The sequence below is a fragment of the Apostichopus japonicus genome, chromosome 13 (genome assembly GCF_037975245.1).
Source record: "Apostichopus japonicus isolate 1M-3 chromosome 13, ASM3797524v1, whole genome shotgun sequence".
NCBI lineage: Eukaryota > Metazoa > Echinodermata > Holothuroidea > Aspidochirotida > Stichopodidae > Apostichopus > Apostichopus japonicus.
Window position 1 is genome coordinate 1,069,571 of NC_092573.1, and position 21,659 is coordinate 1,091,229.

Consider the following 21,659-nt stretch of genomic DNA (forward strand, 5'->3'; position numbering starts at 1 on the left):
AAATCCAGTCCATCTTACAATTAATTGATGACAATTTCCTTAGATAATTCAACCAAATCACTCTAACCGATTTGAAGTCAGTATACAAACTATTCAAAATATTTACCTTAGATATGTATCGTATGTAACCAGTCAGTTTATTGTGGTTTTTGGATTCCTATGGATTTCTGGGGGAATTTATCACTTTGTGGGTCCAAGTTGTAACATTTGGCGTCACCGTTAAAAACATATATATTAGCAACCCGTATTCTGCGTGATTATACAGAATATGTGGAGTATACAGATACTTCATATGGACTATATAAAGCAACAGCTCATTATAAAATTGCAAGAAAACAAATATCAAGTTTGGTTTCTTCATTGATATGTAAATAATTCAGCACAGATAAAAGTCAGATGGTTGGAACCATTTTCGAATGAGCCACCCATCCCCCCACCCCTCCCTAGACAGCAAGTTGAAACCATAAAACTTGATCATTTGGCCTGTTGAACTGTATTGTAATATAAGTATAAAGTAACAACTCATAGATTCTACACTGAATACTGTTTTAAAGAATGCCACGCTTCTTAATCTGATGGGGACATGATTTTTGAAGTTCTGGTTCGCTGGAGGCTGCTCGAGATAACCTTATAAAATTATAAATTTTGGCAAAAAAGAAGTTAAGGAGTAATTTATAATACATAAACAATATTATAAAACTATGGGTGACTTTTTTTATTATCAATTTATTCATACATCATTATGGAAATTTGTCAAAGGCAAAATTAGAGACTTTCAGTCGGTATCTTTATACATACTTTTAAGGAGCAACATATTTCTTATATATTGTGATGTTTTAAGTTGATACGAGAGCAGACAGTTTTGCGTTATAGAAACAGGACGACGAAAAGAATACAACGAAGTGATTGGTGGGAAATAACACGTGACTCTGATGTACTCCGGACGAATGACGACAATTACAAGCACGATAGGTTGAATATTTCTACTGCTGATGTCGAAAGAGAAGTCCTTGGCAATTTTATACGGTCGTGGAAAAGACAGCTGGTGGCACAAGACGCTTTTACTCTGCACAGAATTTTCAAGGTGTTTCGCTGAAGTTGAGACCAACGATAAAAGTAACACTCTCAACGTGCAAACGTCGAATCTGATCATGTCCATTAGAGTTGCATTTCTTAAATGTGCCGTTGACAGGAGAACTTTTGTGCGATTCCTGATCACAACTTCGGTATTGGATCTTAATGTTCCGATTCTCATCTATCTTTTAGTTTTGGCGGAAGCGGACCCGTTTTGCAAAACAAGTTTGAGAACCGATTTTTTTTAAATTATACTGTCGCCTACTCTCAGGAAAATTCTTCAGTCTGCAATATTTAACTGTAAAACAGAATTGAAAAAAAAATTACAATAGCACATAACAAGGCAGAACGCTAAAACACACAACAGTAGAAAACATTGTTTGTTTAATCTCTTAGATAATTAAGAATAACTGGAACTGCATCTGTCGTAGAATTAAAGAAACAGAACGAATTCCTAAGACAGCCACCTCCTCTTTATTCGAAGCGGGTATTAAGCAATTACTGTTATCAACTAACAAAGCAAACTACCACTGAATAAACTAACAAATGTTCTGTGTTTTTTCATAACGAAAGATGAAACTACATTGACTTGCTCGACATAATGATCTGTAAGATAATGGTCATGAAGCTCAGTTTAGTAAAAGCCAGTGAAGTTATTTTGTTGCTCTCTAAGCGACTCTTCAGCATTTCGGTCCTTACCTGTGATGGTCTTACTTCCAGGAGATATAAAGGTGTTCATTCCCGCTTTTCTGAATGGACCGCTTGAAGCATTTGCACTGGTTCTTCTGGACTTCTCTCGACGAAATTGGACAGACGAGGGCCGATAGGGGGGGGGGGGGGGGCGTCGAGAAGAGGCTTCATTCCAGTAACCAGCCTCTTCCCCCCGAATGGCACCCACTTTCAGGGTGCCTAACGGCGGAAATCGCGATCCCAGAACTGCCTCCGCGATTGGGGGAGTTCTAGGACGGTTTCAAGTCCAAGCTCCTCCTCATCTTGCAGAACCAGTACCGGTTCGCCTGTATTGCGTTGACTTTGTGCTTGCATATATGAAACACGTGGGTCCTGGAATGAGACAGACAGATGTTGTCAATTAATTAACTATCTTTGGAGAAATTGCACCATTTTTTTAAAAACATATTTTCATTAAATATGTTTACTTTCTCTACTGTTTGTCATAATATTGCGGTTTAATTGATCTGAAAATGATATGTCCTTTCTGTGACGATTCAGTGGCGTGAAAGGCCGAGCAATTCGGCTATTTTTCCTTCCGTCCTCCCAAAAATATAGCTCAAAATAAATTGAAGCGAGATCATATAAATTTAATATAAAATAAAATGAGATGCTTTTAAGCTGTTAATGTGATTGGTATATTTAATTGCATTCACCATTTGATTGTATGCTCCTCTTTGTATGTACATCGACGGATGCCCTGGATGAGGGAGCATGTTGTACTCTAAGCCCCCTTCATGAAAATTACTCTCATAGACGTATTCATCTTCATCCGTTTGATAGTAAAGATCGTCATCATCATCATGATCATCACCTGTTGTCATCCGAAATAGTGTTGGATCTCTTCCTGGAAAGACGTAACTATTTTTTTCAGTGTCATTCCGAGAGAGTCGTTCTGAGGATGGAGGCATTGGTTGTAAGAAACCTCTGGGTACTTCTTGTCGCTCAGTCTGCCGAAAGGATCCCGTTGGCACATTAATTCGTTGACCGTGTAATGTATCTCTCAAGTTTTCGTTAGTTAGATTTGGTAATGCACCAGCAGATGAGAAAATACCTGTCTGACGACTTGAAGCAGCGAATGATTGTCGATCGATCGGTCGTGAGGGAGTGATACCTAATCGTCCAACAGCTTGTGAGTTCATTAATGACGACATTTGTGGTGACTGATAAAGATGATGATGACGATCGTCTAGTGAGTATTGCCTAGATGAATCAAGCATTTCGTCGTTTGAAGTGAAAGCGTGATGTGTTCTGGAAGAACTTTGTTCTTCAATAACACTTAAAGACTCATTTGATCGATCTCTTTTCTTTTTGTTCTTCTTGTCCTTTTTCTTCTTCTTGATTTTCTTGTCTTTCGATTTCCCGCCGTTAGCAGCTAAAGGTGCAAGTTGACCAAATCTAGAAGATGTCGCTAAATTGGTACATGCAGTGGGTGTTATATTGTCATCGACTGAAGATGTAGACACTTGTGTATAATTCGTTGGAACTGTTGGCAGCGAACCCATGGACATGGGTGCAAAAAGTCCACGACGCGGTGGCAAACTCCCCACGGCCAGTGCCAAATCATCGGCATGTGTCAAAACACTCCTTTGTGGCGAAAAGTGAACATCTGGAGTTTCGATTGGGGTAAGTTGTCCACCGCGGGATAGATTATGTGGTAGTGCTGTACCTATTGCGCTACATAAAGGTTGAACATTGGTCACAGCTTTGTTACCTACTTCAGGTATTCGGCTTAGACCACTAACCGAAGGTATTTCGTTAGTTTTAGATGACTGCTGGTTAATGTAACTGCCCAGAAATCCTTTGCCAGCCAGCACAGGTGGTGGAAGAGTATCAATCAACCTTCTTGGTTTACTCTCTATTTCTTTCATTAACTGTGGCTGGAAATTCTCCTCTGGAGATTCTGCACCAGGGGAGTCTTTGGGCACGGTGTCCATCGCCCCATTTACTGGTGATGTAGTATGTTTAGTGTTCTGCACTTCGGATGGGACACAGGTGGCGCAATGCGGTGTACTTGTTTGTGACGCCGTCAGACCTGCAACTTGTTCAGCAGAGCTGCTTGGCTTTACAGTGTTCTTGCCTTCATCACCGTGTACCTTAGGAATGTTCGTTACTACATCAAGTGACTTTGCTTCGTTGACTGATTGTTGAGTGGAAGTAATGCTCGTTTGAAACATTTCTTCAATATCTTCCGATACCACCGAGGCTTCATTGACATGGTTGGAAAACTCCTCCTTGACAGGAACGCACTCTGGATCTAACTCGATCACTTTTACAGGTTTAGTATTTGCCGATTTTACATCAGATGGAAGCTGCATTTTTAAAGAATCAGGTGCAATTACAGGTGTGATTTGCTTCAGTTGTTTTAAAAATTTCATTCTCCTACACCATACAGGTTTTTTCGGATCGTTGAGAATACAAGGTGGTCTAGGTGTGCGGAAATGTTCTTCTCCAATGTCTTCCGCAACTGATTCAGAAGAGCTATATATTTGTTGTTGGTAAAGTTTGCTTCCGACCTCTTTCGAAAATGTTTTCGTAATGTTCTTTTTGGTCGGATCGATCTCCATTTTATTTGGGACAGCCATCTGTCCACTGACTTGTCGTTGAAAAAGATTATCTGCAATTAAAAATGCAAGTTTAACTGTTTTGTTCTCGTCGTAATCAGTATTGGAGGTACAAGATAAGGATTTGGTTTCTTTATTGCAGGTTTCTAGATGCCTTCCCTCCTGCATCAATCCGGTTGTCTGGGTTTCCTTACTGCAATTGATGAGATGATCATTATTGGGTTCCCCATCTGTGGAAGTTGAAGGTTGTTCGTAACTGCGGCTAGTGGCTTTGTTTTCTAGCCTCTGTACAGTACGATCAAATCTGTTGTCAAAATATGTGGTAGCTGATTTGAGAAATGAAGTAACAAGATTAATATCATTGCTTGTGTTGTTTAGAGTAATTCCTTCTTTGATGACTTCAGGATAACTCCTCTCTGGAGATAACGAGATATTACTAACATTTTGCAGTGACAATTTATTGGCGTCTTTGAAATTACTTTTGCCATCTAAATCTTGACCATCTGTCTGCGTGGATCTTGAATGAGTCTCCTGTTTGACCACTATGAGTTTATCTTTGACCAAGGTGGTGCGTTTAGCGGTGATCTCCAAGTTGTCGTGAAGATGTTGTTGGTTATAACATTGAGTTATCCTCTCCTCCATAGCGTGCGATTCATCCTCATCTTCATCTTCCTCGGTTGTCTCGATGTCTGAGGAATCGGTCAGGAGTAAACCTGTGAGAGCGATACCGTACTTCTTGAGCCAATATTTGTATACAGTCCTATTGGAAGCTAATGGTAGTGGTTTATTTAGGGCTTCTTCTGTTCTAACACAAAGACTGATATAGTCGAGCTCATCAGTGGTCAAATTCGAGTACTCTGTACGCTTTGGAATGACGTAAATACCACTTCGGTTTGCACTTCGGCTTTTCTTTGATGCCCATTGTAGAAATGTATGTAGTCGATCGTAACTTTGTGCATTTTCACATCCATGAGGTAAATTCTTTGAAGAATTGCCTTGGGTTTTCTTTTGCACTTGCTTCGACGGTGAACGACCTTTACCGGCCTCGCTCAATGAACGGATCGTCTCAGCTGAGACGTTTATGGTACGGCGATTCCTTCGATACGCTTGTGATTTCTTAATCTGCTTAGATCTTTTTGCAGATGGACTGGTTTGGTGATTTTCACAGTCATCATCGTCACTGGAATCGTGAAAACCACAATAACGAGGGAAAGATCTTTCCGCAAAATCTGAAAGAAAGGAATATAGTTATTGCATGCTGTCATGAAGCAAAAAATATAAGGGGGCGTCCTTTCTTACTTGGTTAACTACTCGATTACAATGAAATTATATAGTGCCGTCGAGCATAATATAACTATGTGGCGATTATGTTATAAAGTTAATCATTTCACGTCAATAAAGAAGAATTTATTATATGGATGAGATGAGGCGGGAGAAGGTTTTTGGCAGGCAAAGTACACAACACAAAATGAGTTCGAACATGATAAGTGAAACCCAAGTTATTATTATGAGGTAGTATTTCCAAAAAGTCGACTAGCCCCTGAAATTTTAAGACGAAGAGCCACCTGAGGTTCAAATGCGCTATTTTATGCTCTCCGTCTGCTACCTGTTTCAGGGCGTCAGCGAAAAATATTAAACGTGCATGGGCTGTAAACCGTTTTGTTTTCTAAGAACGAGGCAAGTCATCAGGGATAAAAGTATAACGAAAAGCGTTTACACAAATTAAGTGGTTACTCCCTTCCGATTAGCTCAAAGTCGGTTTAGATTCTATGCGTCCTTCACATAACCTATACGTAACCTTGCATTATCCTATATGCAAACCTTTGAAATTCGTGATTAATTTCATATAGCCGTTAAGGTCGGGTATAGAACCCAAAATTAAACTGTTGCAGTTATATTAGTTGTACGATGATGAATACCACCAAATTAGACCGGAAATTCATTGTTATATTTCTAGCTTAAACGCCAGCTTTTTGTGAAATTATACCCAGGCATTATACTAGTGATTTTTAAGTTCGTGAGAAAAGTTTCGAAATCTTCTTTTACGCTTTCTTTATCGTACCTTTCCTGTTACCATGGTTACTGCTTTCACGACGGAATTTCTTCTCGTCGTGGTATTTAACTCTCCTTCTTTTGGCGCGCTGTTTCGATCTACCACGAGTAGCCGCGTTGAGGCGTTGATCTTCTGAGCATGCGCCTTTATCTGTGAACGCACTCTGCCTGTTTGATCATATCAAGGCAAAGGAGTAAAGTTCGGTCACTAAACAAATTTGCAAAAGAATCGACTTATTATCACAGTTTCGGCGTAATTGTATGAGTATATCCGAAAGAATTGCAAGCATTCGTTACAAAAATAAAATGCATTTCCTTCGCATATATCCTTGACAAATAAGAACAGATCCTATTTCTATTTGCAAGCGGGCAAGATATGGGTTGACACGATACGCATAAATAAACATTATAATGTGACATGATGTAGAAATATGTTTTCAATTCACCTAGTAGCGATCCTATGGTTTTGGGGCGGGGGGACCTTCCCCTTTTTCAACGTCGTACTAAAACTCAAAAGTAGTTATTAGCACAATTTTGCGTTTAAAGTTAATTCTTGGGATCTAAATTATAGTCTAAAGATGCCTCATAATGCACCATTTAACGTCGCAAATTGTTACTTGATCACTCATCCCCAGTAGAAATACCCTAGCTGAGACAAACTATAATCTGGCGATCTCTAGTTTGGTATAGCCATACCAGATCTTGAAAAAGTTATTTATCAAAACATGATGACGTCAGAGAAATTAATATAGGTCCGCAGGGCACTTCACTCTAACTTTAAGAGAACTGATATTTTCAACTTTTACATGTATACTGCGATTTTTTTTTTGCCGACTGTCCCCCTGCGCTCCTCTCCCCGGCTGTTCCAATCCTTGACCTATATGCCTAAATTTGTGCCATGATTTGTAATCTCGCGAAACGGTAGATGATTCGATGTGCGAAAAAAAACGTAAAGGTCCCTTTATGCTTACATTTGTATATGCATTGAACGCAATGGACGAATAAAATAATCAGTCTATATTTACTAAATATATAAAAGAAATATTTTCGAAGGCTTAGGTACTACACTATTAAGTTTACATAAAAAAAAATCACTCACTTTCTTGGTGCGTTGTGATCTCTTTTGCGTTCTGTTACTGATGTTAAATTAACAGAAACCCCGTGTTCTGGGTCCTGCTCTGTGTAGCCCTCTTCTTTTTCAGTGGCTCCACCGGCCCTAGGATAACCTTCTACTACCTCATCCTTCCGGTTACTAACTGAATCTCTTCCTCCCCTCCTCCGTTCCTCCTTTCCTCTTGCCCCTCTCTCCCCTCTTCGGTTCCTGCCGTCACACCGTGCCTTTCTTTCGTCGGTTTTCTGACGTATCGGAAACGGTTGACGCTGTTGGTAGGCTCCCTCGTCTAAAAGACTTGAAGCCAATTCGCTGGGTTGTTTGCATCGAAGATGCGGTGGTTTGTCAAGATAAGACATTTTTAGTACTTTGTCGATATCGTGTGATATGTAACTGTGGCTGTGTCGTGTTGACACGACACGTATAAACCGTGTGAAATGCTGAACACCCTTTGTTTCGTCATCCGCGCGCATACGCGAATAAACAAGCGTAATTTCCTTTCATGCTAGGAAAACCCAGTCCTATGTGTGATTACATTTCACTGCGTAACGTACGCGCTGGCAATTCGCGCTTTGGATTTACATACGAAAAGAACGCATTTAATAGCTCAGAATGGTAGTGAATACAAACATATCCTATAAAAGATATGTAATGTTAATGAAGCGTCGTTGCTTAGTAACATTTGCGTCGCTTTATTTTGCAGCGCTTTATTTGTAGATCGTGATTACACGGCGTTATACGACGCTATGTAAAGTCTTTAAATACTGGACAGTGCAGAGTTATCGTTCCCTTGTCGGGTACTTTAACAAGCAAGGACAAAATGCTAAGCATTTACGCATACGTCATAGGTGCAGCAAAGCAAACTTGTGATCATGCAGCCTAGGCTTCTACGTAGTGGGTACATCTATACGATAAATTTGGATGTTCCCTAAATCCACGCACTATGTTGTACTTGTAGTTGACCTGATAAACACTATAATTATCGTGTTGAAAATACGGTCACGTTATAGCACCCTCACCCCCTCCCCCCCCCCCACCCATCGTTTTGAGTGCAAGTTTCAATCTCTGAAACCTAAACGGAACCAGCTGCAATTACTATAGTGAAATAAGGACACATTACATTTTATGTTTAGTAGCACTTAAATGGAATAATTCTCCCATTTACACCCCATTAGCGCATGCGCGATTTATCTTTGCTCGATTTAGTGCACATTTTCAAGATATTTGTGGCGCTCGTCGATTGCTTTATCTAGAGTTCCTTCAGTATAAAGGAACTCTAACTTAATCAATGAATCAGCTACCTTATTTAGAGGGTTTTATATGAAGAAAATCATCATTCCCCTTCATACAGGCTGAAGAAAAAACCTATAAAGGAAGTCGGGTTAGAAAGGAGGGTCACAAGCAATATAAATACATACGGCGCACAAATACGAACCCTTTTTCTTGATTGATGGCAAACCTTACTATATAGATTGTTATAATGTTATACGATTTCGCAATTCTAAGAGCACAATGGTTATTATAAAAGAATAATGGATACTGTTGATTTTTTTCCCGCCTGGTAGCACCAACGATAGAGTTGCTATTATGATTCCGTACAAAACAGGCCCCCACTTGAAGATATTTAATACTGCGAAATTATGATATTAATCAATTTTCGAAAAGCAAGGATGACTTGACTTATTCCCCAATTATAGTTAGTTTAGTGTTTTTCACAAGATTGGTAGGGGGGGGGGGGGGGGTGTGTTGGACTATATAGACCTAACTTGCAGTTCAAATTTAGTATGCACCATTTGACATTTACACTTTTAATTTTTGTTCTGGGGACGATTCCACTTAATTGCAGTCGACTTCAGTCAACCCACTTCGGCACTCCTAAGGTTTATGTCCTTACCTTAAGACGGAGAATATCTATAACCCGCCCCCCCCCCCCCGCCACCCACCGCAACACACACACGCACCTTTGATATCATGCGCACGTCACTGTTAAACGTGTCACAATATCAACCTGTTATTACTCCTTCCCGCATGGAATTCAAAATCAAGACGAAGATAGTTTTCGACATCAAGTAGATTGGCCCTCCCTCGGGTCGTTTAGTCGTGGGCGACAGAAGCGAAAATATACGAGGGAAGCTTCGCGTTCTTGTCAAGTCTGCAAATAATTTAATAGCAATTTTGCAAGAGCAAGGATAGACTATATGGAGTAAAATACATTGGTAACATGCCCGGAAGTGTCGAATCAATTTACCTGTTTGGAAAATATCTCTTCATTGTACTGGAAATGACGGCGAAGGAAATTTTTGAAATGGATATAGAGGGGTTTTGTTTCTTTGGTATGGGGAGGGGGTTAGTGATTAATGGAATGGTAGACATTGGACTGAATAGAAGAGTGCTTCTGTACCCACTCTGTGCAAGATTAATTTCATAATGATTATACCTCACAAAAGTTCTTTTATGGTCATCCTCAATTGATTGAAATACCTTTTCCTTCCCCAAAGGACTTTTCCCCCATTCATCTTTCACTACTATACTCCACAATGTAGTACACAACATATATGGAGCATGCAATAACCAGAGAGTGGTGTGTGTGGATAGAAGTTCATTTCTTTCCTTAGTTTTCTGACGTAATTTTTTGAGGTCATAAACCATGTCAGAATTACAATTGCCTGCCTCCACCATCCTCTTCCTTCCCCTTCCCCCTTCCCCCCACCCCCAAAAATACACTCTCCATACTGGTGGGAACAGGGGGTGGAGCCGAGGGGCACGTTCCCCCACTTTTTTATAAATAGCAAATGTGCCTTACTGGCAAATAAAATGTGCCCCTTTGATGAAGAACTGTCTTTTGGATATCATAAGCCTTTGTTAATGTTAATATATTATTTTAATCATTTATTTTTAGTCTGTACATGCTATGTTTAAAATTTTTAAAAGTTGCAGCGAACCATAATAGTATTGAAAGTATACTAACACATCATATATATTTAAGTGATATGGCCGGTGTGTATCGGTTTATAGCATAACGAGTGGTGGTTGTGGTGTGGAATGAGAAAGTGCCCCCCCCCATTTTTTGGAAGCTTCCTACCCCCTGGGTGGGAATGAAGTCCGAATCCGGGGTAAGAGTCTGTGCAGGAACTTCAGGATGAAACTGATGAAATGTGTACAATTGTAAATAACATAGGATGTAAATTTTATTTACCAATTTATTTCAGCCTTTTTACATTATTTAACAATAATACCCAACCAATTATCAACCTTTATATTATAACAAATTTGCAAAAATGTTATGTTACTTTCTATGTTTAACAAATAGGTACATGAAGAGAAGAACACTGACAAGAAAAGAACTACAAAATCCTATCGTAAGACTGACAGCTCCTACTCGGGAAATTCGACTAAGAGAGGGCGGCATTGACCTTTGTCTTTCATCCAACAGTGGACATACATCTATAGTGGTGATCGATTGCTTCTTGGGGTTTTCCAAATTTAACCTTTTGTGAAAATTAAATCTTTAATTATAGCCCTCATAGTCGCCTTCTGTCACAACTGTGACCATATGATGATGATGACGTGTTTAGTGAAGCATCTCAAATCTATTGAAAAAGAACAAACATGGTCTCCTATCTTTGGCACTGTGCCAGATGTCGGTTGCTAGGGGGAGCTGCAGCATGACTGGAGCCAGGATGTATAGCACTGTCATCTTTTGTGCTCAGTGGTTTCACTGAATAGTCACCACAGCTGGTGTGCAGGGATTATATGTAGTTTGATGCAACTGCTGCAGCTCTTAGTGTCAATATCTTTTTCTGGCAAGTTAACTTACAAAAGAGTATGAAATGATACAAAAAATGACTGACTTCCAAACGACAAAGTGTTGCAATTGAATTGACACATGTGCAAACTGTCAAACTAATTAGTTGGTAGTTTCTGGTCTTCTTGATCAAAAGGCAGGAGGCACAACAATAGTAACACAACACAACAAAACATTGTTCACCTTAAAATACAATGGTTATCCCTCAGATACACCCTGCTTATGCCAAAAGAATTTTTTTTAACATAATATTCACATTCTTAATGAACCACAGCTGGGTTAGCACTTTACATGAATTGATTATATGATGCTAGTTTCCTTGTTTTTTTTTGGTTGAAAATTAGTTAATAATGCCCATAGCCATGGAAACAATGGCTAAATAGCCAGTTATAAGAACCCACCCACTCATCCTCTACCCACAACATGTCTGGCAAGAGCCCACCCACACATCCGCTACCCACATCGTATCTGCCAAGAACCCACCCACTCTTCTACCCACATCATATTAATAAAAAACAAGGAAATTTAAGTCTCCACGTATTAAGTAAAGTACATGGCTGCATGGAATAAATCCTTTATGGTTGTTATAAAAAGAAAAAAATATGAAACAACAAAAATAGATACAGAAAGCTTCTTTGAGTTAACGATAAGATAGCTACAAGAAAATTGAAACTGCTACCAAACACCTAAATGAAACAGAACCATTTTGAAAGGAAATCAACGAAAAGAAATTTGTATTTTCTAAAAGAAATTAGAAAATACAAATATGTCATACACAAACCTTTGGCTTTATTCACAAAGAACCTTCTTGTGACTTTAAACCATATTTTTTTTTCTTTTTTCTTTTGGCTAAAATATAAAATATCTCTGTAGTACTTAATTAGGATTGTGCAAACATTTTCAACATACTAATAACTGCTCTCCTTTTCCTTTTAACTTCATGCACCATTTCTCTATGTTCAAGGATTTTAACAAAATTTGTTGATATAAGATTAGTTTTGCAAGTATAGAATATCAATTTAACCTCTTCACAATCTGCAGAAAACTCAAATCCCCAACCCCCTACCCTTATAAAATAAAGAAAAAAGCTACACAGCTCTGGTATGATGTTTATGTATTAACCCAAGACATTCCAACCACTGTCCAACTACATTGTCAAAGGTAAAAACTATGGCTCTTCTAAAGTATGCATGTCACATGTCACATGCATGTCACATGTGCAGTATGAAGTATGCATGTCACAATTATAATTCCTCCTCCATCAGTCATTGATAATGTTAATTGCAATCCGAAGTGTTCTTTAGACCATGAAGGAGAAAAATAGACTGTAACATTATTTGGAAGGTGCAAGGTCGTAAAAATAATAAACACAACAACGTCCAACAAAACGAGAACCCAGCCCACTCCGATATATAGAAATAAAATGACCATCTCCCTCTAATCACATTCATACTTGCAATTACAAATTCATCAGAACAACAAAAAAACAATTATAAATGATCTCTCTCTTATTCAATAAAATATTTTTTAATAGGACGAATGAAAGAACTTCACATTTTAACAATCGGTATGGGCAGCAGCGACTGAGATTCTCTCCACCTCTCTCTCTCTCTCTGTCTCTCCAGTGTGTTCATCTGTGGCATGGCTATCATATAAAACACCCTGTTAACTACAGTTTGATTGGCAGGTACAAAAAAAACGAATGAAAACTGAGACGATTGTACATTCCAAACGATAATAAGATAAAGATAAATTTGATAAATCTTTCATAGTATTTGACTTGTGTGACCCTTCTATAACACACATCTCAGTACACTACCTGGCCGATTGCCAAGTCCTCCTCACCCCACACCTCCCCCCCCCCCCACCCCTCCCGATTTCATCTTCACCAAGAGATAAATATTCGAGCAATGCTTGGACATTCTTTCTCATGAGAACTATCTGCAGGTGCCCTGTCCCTACTTAACCACACAAGAAAAATTATACATTACATCAATATTATGCATTTCTTTTACTTATTTACTTATAAAAATAAATCTCTTGAATTAATCTTCTTGCAAATATCAAATTTTTGACTAAATCATTCTTTTATTTATTTTTTTACTTGACCAACTCTATCTTGATTGTGATCAAAGAAAAGACGAAAATTGCAACTTTTGCATCCAAGAATTGAATAATGATCAAAAACAAATTAAGAAGAAAATTACCCCCCCCCCCTACCCCCCAAAATAAAACTTTTGGATGATTCTTTGCAGTCAAACCAGACATACAAATACAAACACCAAATCTCTATATCTGTTTATTGATGTACACATATCATACATATATACCTGTTTGTGAATATGCATATGTATATATATATGTATATATATATATATATATATATATATGTATATATATATATGTATATATATGTATATATATATATATATATATATATATATATATATATATAGATATATATATATATATATATAGATAGATATATATATATATATATATACATATATATATATATATATCTATATAGGTGTGTATACATATGAATATGCACATACATGTATCATAAATAAATGAACATTAAAGAAGGAGATATTAAACTTACATTAAATTATAAGTTTTCTTTCTGCCACAATTCTCCCAGAATCATACATTCATGAATGATTAATTAAGATAAACTGATCAGCTACAAGTTCCTTCTTTTCAGAGTACAATGCAATAGTTCACCCACCAATTGTCATATTCCTTTGTCTAATGTCCACTGTCATTAACAGAAAATCATCATCTTTCCTTTTATCCTTACATCACGGCACTTTGACGGTTATCTATTTCCTTTTCAATTGGAGTTTGAAGGAAATAGAGCAGCTTCAAGCTATTTGAGTGATTGTCATGCAGGTGCCTTCCTCTCCTACCCCACCCAACCGCCCCCCACTACCTCCTGCCTTTTTGGCAACTCATGTGTTACCTGTTTTTATGTAATTTCAACAATTTCCCAGACTGGCCAAGATCAAAGTTGTTCTTACAATGTCGATCATAATTTTTTTTTAAAGTATTCATCAGATTACCTGCTTCTTCACTTAAAAAAAAAGGTTTCCAACATTCAATACAATGCCATCATTAATTGACAAACAAACATGATTTTATTTTGTGACGTAGAGGATACCCACGGAATGTTTGAAAGATATGGACCATTTTTTAAGCTGTCAGGACGTCGCCATTAGAATTTAAGGTGATGCTGGGGCCGCCATTGGTACACGCGTCGGTAGCTGGTTCTGGACCGTCCATGGGTGACGACGACAGCTTGGACCCTTCGTAGACTTCGTCTTTGTACTCTGTGATATCTTCGTCGCTAGAATTTTCATCCACTTCCAGCAATTTGCTGTACTCCAAGCTGGTCGTGCGTTTGCTGCTGTTATTTCTCATGACAATCGCTAGCACCGCAATGAGTAGAAGGCCGATTATTATTAATGCGATCACGCCCACGGCCACATACATCAGTGGGTCAGATAGGAGGGAGACATTAGTGATGCAGTACACGTCTCTCTTCATGAAATTGTATTGGCATTGTATGCACTGGCTGTTGTTCCGTCCATAACAGGTCTTGCACGACTCGTGACAGGGCACGCACTCGTGTGCGATGGTACTGTTCTTGGTCACGTTGGTCTCTAGGAACTGATTGGAAGGGCAGATCTGCGGTCCAGAATGCTTCTGGATGGGGTGGACCTCCGTGCCATAAAGGACAAGGTCCCATTTGCTAAGGACACCTACGGCGCGGGGTTAAAGAAAAATTATGAAGGAATGAGTTTATATTTTGTACTTGTCAAAATTTAAAAAATGTGGCGACCACTTTTAAGTTCACATGGGGAATATTACTCATTTTATGCGCTGCTACGCAGTATCGACAAATTACTGTACAAATGAAAATATGTATAGCCGAGTTTGTACCCGGGAACCAACATTCCAAGCCTCACGATTTCTACAATTACTAATTAATTTTCTTTCTTAGCTGTGTCTTTATCGAAGGCTTAACAACAAGTAAGATCAATCTTCTGAAATTTGTCACTGAGCCTGTTGACTCTACATTCCTTTCATTAGCTAAACTTTTATTTTTAAGTTGTGAATCGTTTTACTGGATTGTATTTTTAATGAGATGGATAAATAACAAATCTCAATTGTTAAATCAGAAGTCAAAACATTTCATTAAGAAATATTACCGCCAACCTGGTAAGAAAACCGACCAGGGTTGTCTGTAACATCCAAAAGAAAATGTTGAAGCTAAGTCAAGGGATGGGGGGAAGGGGAAGGCTACATTCTGTTTCATTACAGAAATGTACTCTGCCACAAAAATCCACCAAAGGTCAGAATAGCAACTCACCTTTGTTACTTTTAGCGCCTGTATTTTTAATCTCCAGGGTCCAGATCCCCTTGGGCACCTCACCCCAGGAATGAGTGGAAAGAAACTCCCAATTATGGAAGCCCTTATCCGAGAAGTCTCTACTTCTTTTAGGAAGCAAGATGGATTTTGTACCGGAGGGGGATGTCAGGGTGATTTCCAAATCACCCCTTTTGGAATACTGGATGGAGATATTGGATATTACATGCTCCAGTGATTGGACGGCATCGTCCTCCCCTAGGCATCCGTTGGAGTCTATGGTGACTCGTAGGACACCTGAGGCGGGTATCGTTCTACAGACGTGAAAAGAGAAGAGTTAAACTTAGAAAGAGATTTTAATTATTTCAATCAGATATAATAGATCGCCAAATTATTTTGAAATAAACAATAAAGTGCAAAAGGGGGAAAACAAAGAAGGACATTTTTAAACGTTGCCATGACTACCACTATTATGTCTTAGCTTAGCAAATCCCAGGGGTTAGGAAGTCTGAGGATCCAGAAAAATAATGAGGCAGGCGTGTAAATTGTGGCAGCCATTCCTGCTTCTAGTACAGCAGGTAACTTTTACTTCCAGCAGACAAAAGTGTGGTTGACCACTATCCTCAAATATCCAGGGAAGAGGAGCATCCCCGACCCCACCCCAACCCCCCTCCTCCATCAATCATCATTTCAGAGCAACCATCGCAAACATAGATGATTGCAAGCAGAGAGAGGAGAGAGCAAAATACGGTTTCTCAATGACAAATCCACAGATTTCTCCTCTACTGGTCAGTAGCAAATTTTGAAAAGGTTAAGAGAAATCTGGCTCCTGGCGGGTGTTTGAACCCATATAGTTGAAGGGGGGAACACTCTTTCCATTGCACCATACCCTCAACTTACCACAACTTAAAGGATGGTGTGGTTGTTACAAGACGCAGAAATACAAGGGTCTACAACACAAGATGTCTCAATAACGGACAAAGCAGTAGATAATACTCACAGAGGACCGATCACGCCAGCGGTAGAGCATACATGTTGATCCGGCACCCTCTGCCAGCTCCGTGCTAAATCGACCATAGCTGCAGCATCCATCAAACCAAACCCGAATGAGTGACTCACTGGCAAAATGAACGGTAACAACAACATTTTAGCGGACACATTCACTACCACCAAAAACACAAAACAATCATACAAAGGATATAAAAGTAAGTTGTATTTATATTTGCTCCAGGTGTTACGATGTAAGAAAGTTAAACATCCTTTGTCATAAATTTGCAACAAACAATAAAAATGCAAGAAAAGAAAATGGGAAGGAAAAGAGTAAGTAGCAATTCCCATTTGAAGAAAATCTCAATAAACTCCCGAGAACTGAGACACCTAAAGCAGTAAGTGATGTCAGTAAATAGCCTAAAAAATTAGAACAAATGGCAATAAACGTGAGAATACTGGTACAGATTTTTCTATATTAAGTCAAAGACAGCCGAGAAGATAACTTAAGCCCAAAAAAAGTCTGCTTCGGTTTTGTAGAAGATCACGTTCAACAAGTCCTGCAAATTTAGCTTTCAAATGTTGATGTCACAAGGTTAAGATCTTTCTGTAAATGCAGAAGCAATTTTGGACATAATGAATTTTTGTTCCGATAATATGAGAACAATTTGGAACACAGTGACAAATTTCTTAAATCTAATAAGTGAGGAACTCAACACTTGCTGAAACATGACAAAACGATAGATTTATCATTTTCTCATTATATTACTAGTTATAAATTGATCACTTAATATGTTTCAAAGATAATTTAAAAAAATATCTTGCAACAAATAAATTATACACTTTATACATAACTTTTGTAGCAAAATCAAAACATTGATCACTAAATAAATCTTATGAAATCAACATTTACAACAAAATCAGAATGCCACCATTTCAACACTTTGCAGCAAACTCATGCACTGCAGCCAACTTGCAGAAAGAGATCTTAATGTTTCCTTACATTTCCATAATCCACGGATAGCTGCATATTTAACCTAGACGTTTGAAAATCAACAAGTTTTATAAGAAAGTTCCAATGTTACATAAAGGATCTAAATCAATATAGAGTGAATAGTTACCACGGTAATCTGCTCCATTGACTATCCAGTCATCAGCTAAGAGGTTTCCTGGTCGGGACGTGGCTACGATGATATGCTGCAGGTCACGCCATGTCAAAGTGGGACTGTGGAATATGAAAATGACACTCATATTTATTCCTTTATGACCTTAAACATAAGGTGACTACTTTTTGAGTCCCATTTCAGCCAAAATATTTGTCACTCCTTTCCAGTTTGTTTATAATTTGGCAGTCAGTTTTCCATATTGCTTGACCTTGTACAGATTTAGTCCATCTCCCACAGAGGTTTCACTGAAGTCACTAAAGTGCAACTGCAACTGTCCCCATTGTTGCCTCTGCTTACCTAAGATGATGAACATACCTATATCAACCATACCAGGTCAAAGGTCACACAGAATTGTGTCCGATACTTGAATGTAAATCACTCTGTTATAATGTGAGAACATTGAGAATGTTGAACATTTGCAGTGTTTTCTTAAGTGTTCAGACTATGTCAACCAACTAACTGCATTTTTATGATCAAATATCTGCTGAGTGAATTGTTACACTGCACACTTCAACCACGTGTCTTCAACCTCGAAACAACAGAATACATTTCGGAGGCATCTTATTTTTGGTATAAAGAGAAATGCTCTGTGTTGTTGTGTGCTTGTGGGTGTCAGTTTGAGAGTTAAAACAGAATATTCCTTACTTTGCCTCGAGCGCCAAAGCGCAGAGACCAGCGGCTAAAGGAGCTGAGGCGGAAGTTCCACTGTGTTTGTCCGTACATTGCTTGCGAAGATCAGTGGTAACCTAAGAAGAAATGAGAGGAAAATTCACTTTAAATCATTAAAGCTACCAAAATAAGCAGAAGGTATGTCAAAATATTTCGGTCGACCATATTTATCAGAATCACCACAAACGAAACACAGAAACTGGGGATGATTCTATGTCAGTAATGAGAGGAGGATTACCAGAATCTGTTCAGTTGAGTGTATTTTTTTTGTATAATATTAAGAAGCAAAACTCACCAGTTTAAACTAAATGGATGTAGATATGCAACATTTATGCAGATGAGAGTTGATAGATTATCTTGTTTAATGTAACCAAACTTATCAGCTTCATTGTGTTTCATTTACCAATCAAATAATCAATGCTAATGTGTAAGTGGGTAGGTCAATTTAAAACAGGAACTCCTTAAACCTTAATTCCCATTAAGTCTCCTTTCTAGACAGGGAAAGTACTAGAAATTGGGGTGGGAGAGTGGGGGAGGGGAGGGGAAGGGATGCAGAGTGAGGTAGGGATACTTAGGAGAAGTGCCATAGTAAATTAACCTTCATATTCAAGTTACTACTTGCTTACTCCCATGTGAATAATATCTCCTCATATTGCCAAGCTCTGTGCAAGTTAACTTTAATTAATTCCAATAGCTACACAACAACCTCTTCCATAACAAGAACCTGCCTGCTGCAAGTTCAATAATTAACCTTCGATGCTCTTGAACAGTGTCTTTCACCAAAGGCTTCATCAGATTACTCTGGCAACCGATATTTGCCCACATCTTATTACAGCTCCCAATCACAAGTCAATCACGATGTGACATTTAACTTACAACGGCGGCCTTTTGAAATGTCACAACGTAAACCAGAGAAATGAATTTATTGATACAGAAAGAAAAAAACAATCTGTCAATTAGTCTTTGGACGACTGCTACAATGCAAAATATATAAGGATGTATGAAGAAAAGATGCTGACAGTAATGTTTATAGAAGTTTACCCTGAAAATGTCAGGCTTTGTTGTCAGATGAAATGATATTTGACTTCACTACTTCAATGAGATTGGAAATAGGCTTTGAGGAAGACTGCCAAGGGAGCTCTACATGGGCAACGTGGGCAACAAGGTTAAAGGAGAGGAGAACCAAATGACTGATAACAAGTTATGAAGAACTTGTAATTAATAACTCTAGCCATTCATCCCCTTCTCACCCCTACCTACCCCACTCACATCCAATCAAACAGGAGGCCAACTGAAGCAAACCCAACCATAATCATTTAACCAATGGGGTAACAAAATGAAGGTATCTAGCACTTTGACACACTGTGTCAGGTGTACCACCTACCACTTGCTTCTCGTCGGGCGCACCACTACTGTAGGTCGTCGCTAATGTGGAGGCACATTTTTCCGAGTACCAAGGCACTTTTCCGTGTTCTGTTGCACTGCTGACAGAGATAGTGTAGACGGAGTTGGTGTAACCGTCGCAACCGCAGCTGTCCCCGGAGCGCCCTCCATTGCCAGAGGCCCAGACAAAGATGGACCCAAGACCGCCACGACCCTGTAAACATGTAAAATGAACAAAGTGATTGCCATGACTGTCCTCTTTTTACGGATAAGGCGGGATGGAGCTGGTTTGATGGCAGGGAAGATGGAATAGTGACGACAAAGGTACTACATACGAAAGAGCACAGTATTTACCGAGATTACAATGTAGACCAATGAACCAATATATGGCACTCCATAACCAAAGTAATAACTACTAAGGAGTTAAATGAAGATGAGGTACAAACAATATGGTTGGCAGGGGGGGAGGGGGGGGTGAACTGGAGTGGAAAAAGGTCAAGTCTCTCTTTTGTAGACATGTCAGACAGGACCAGTGAGAATGTTAGATGGATAAAGGACATCATAAATATTCAAGCAGAATCCTTACACTCTTTATGCATTCATTAATTTATGGAGATGGGTGGGGGGATGGAGTGGATTGGGGGGTGGGTTGGTGGGATGATGTGGATGTAAGACAGTTACTCACAGAGGTGACTCCATCGAGGAAGGCTTTCTTGGCCATCTTTCCAGGCCCATCCACAGTTTTGCCGTCATCATCAGGACCCCAGCTTGCACTGTAGATGTCGATGTGTTGAGGGTTTAGACTAAGGGATCGACCCTCGACTGCATCCGTTACGTCCCCATCGAGCATTCTCACCCCTGAAAAAATCGAGAGATTACCAAAAAGGGAGTCAATTGATGAATCAAGACGAACTTATATAGCTTTATCCAAACGCCAGTCTTTCATACCGACTCAAAAAGGGCTATCATATGGCACAACAACAACAAAAGGGGGGAGAAGGGGAAAAAATAGCACAAGGTTTAGTGATACCTGTTTTGCAATTTTTAACAGAATTTCTCTGTTACCTAACTTTTGGAACATTGCAATTCATTACTAGTGTAATACAATTTGCACATTACAACCAACACTTGATATCACTAGTATCCCATGGTTTCTATTACTACAAAGCACCTGTCTGATAATGGATATAACCCAGGTCACATGTATGTATTAATAATTCTCAAAAAATGAATCTCTACTATGGAACATATGGTGTTTATGGGCTTACCTCCAATACTAGCTTTGTGTGCTACCCCCACTGAACAGATGGTGTTACGGGCTTACCTCAAATACCAGCTTTGTGTGCTACCCCCACTGAACAGATGGTGTTACAGGCTTACCTCCAATACTAGCTTTGTGTGCTACCCCCACTGAACAGATGGTGTTACAGGCTTACCTCCAATACTAGCTTTGTGTGCTACCCCCACTGAACAGATGGTGTTACAGGCTTACCACCAATACTAGCTTTGTGTGCTACCCCCACTGAACAGATGGTGTTACAGGCTTACCTCCAATACTAGCTTTGTGTGCTACCCCCTCTGAACAAATGGTGTTATGGGCTTACCTCCAATACTAGCTTTGTGTGCTACCCCCACTGAACAGATGGTGTTATGGGCCTACTTCCAATACTAGCTTTGTGTGCTACCCCCACTGAACAGATGGTGTTATGGGCTTACCTCCAATACTAGCTTTGTGTGCTACCCCCAC

At 39.1% G+C, this 21,659-nt stretch overlaps 2 protein-coding genes across 4 annotated transcripts in view; both read right to left on the reverse strand.

Moving 5' to 3' along the window:
- Positions 1 to 463: 463 nt before the first annotated feature.
- Positions 464 to 8,502, reverse strand: LOC139978422 (uncharacterized). Its single transcript, XM_071988635.1, has 5 exons — positions 7,519 to 8,502; positions 6,430 to 6,587; positions 2,460 to 5,596; positions 1,774 to 2,136; positions 464 to 1,372 (listed from the first exon to the last, which is right to left on the reverse strand). Exons 1-4 carry the CDS (start codon positions 8,001 to 8,003, stop codon positions 1,984 to 1,986), a joined length of 3,933 nt encoding a protein of 1,310 aa, XP_071844736.1. The 5' UTR covers positions 8,004 to 8,502; the 3' UTR covers positions 464 to 1,372; positions 1,774 to 1,983.
- Positions 8,503 to 10,712: 2,210 nt separating this feature from the next.
- LOC139978424 (furin-like protease kpc-1) overlaps positions 10,713 to 21,659 on the reverse strand; it is a 73,214-nt gene continuing 62,267 nt past the window's right edge. For all 3 annotated transcript variants that reach the window (XM_071988640.1, XM_071988641.1, XM_071988639.1), the window contains exons 8-14: positions 20,598 to 20,770; positions 19,914 to 20,126; positions 18,506 to 18,606; positions 17,816 to 17,919; positions 16,708 to 16,825; positions 15,711 to 16,021; positions 10,713 to 15,099 (exon numbers count right to left, since the gene is read on the reverse strand). In XM_071988640.1, coding sequence (XP_071844741.1) covers positions 14,531 to 15,099; positions 15,711 to 16,021; positions 16,708 to 16,825; positions 17,816 to 17,919; positions 18,506 to 18,606; positions 19,914 to 20,126; positions 20,598 to 20,770 — 1,589 coding nt within the window. In that variant the 3' untranslated portion in view covers positions 10,713 to 14,530. The remainder of the gene's footprint in view (positions 15,100 to 15,710; positions 16,022 to 16,707; positions 16,826 to 17,815; positions 17,920 to 18,505; positions 18,607 to 19,913; positions 20,127 to 20,597; positions 20,771 to 21,659) is intronic.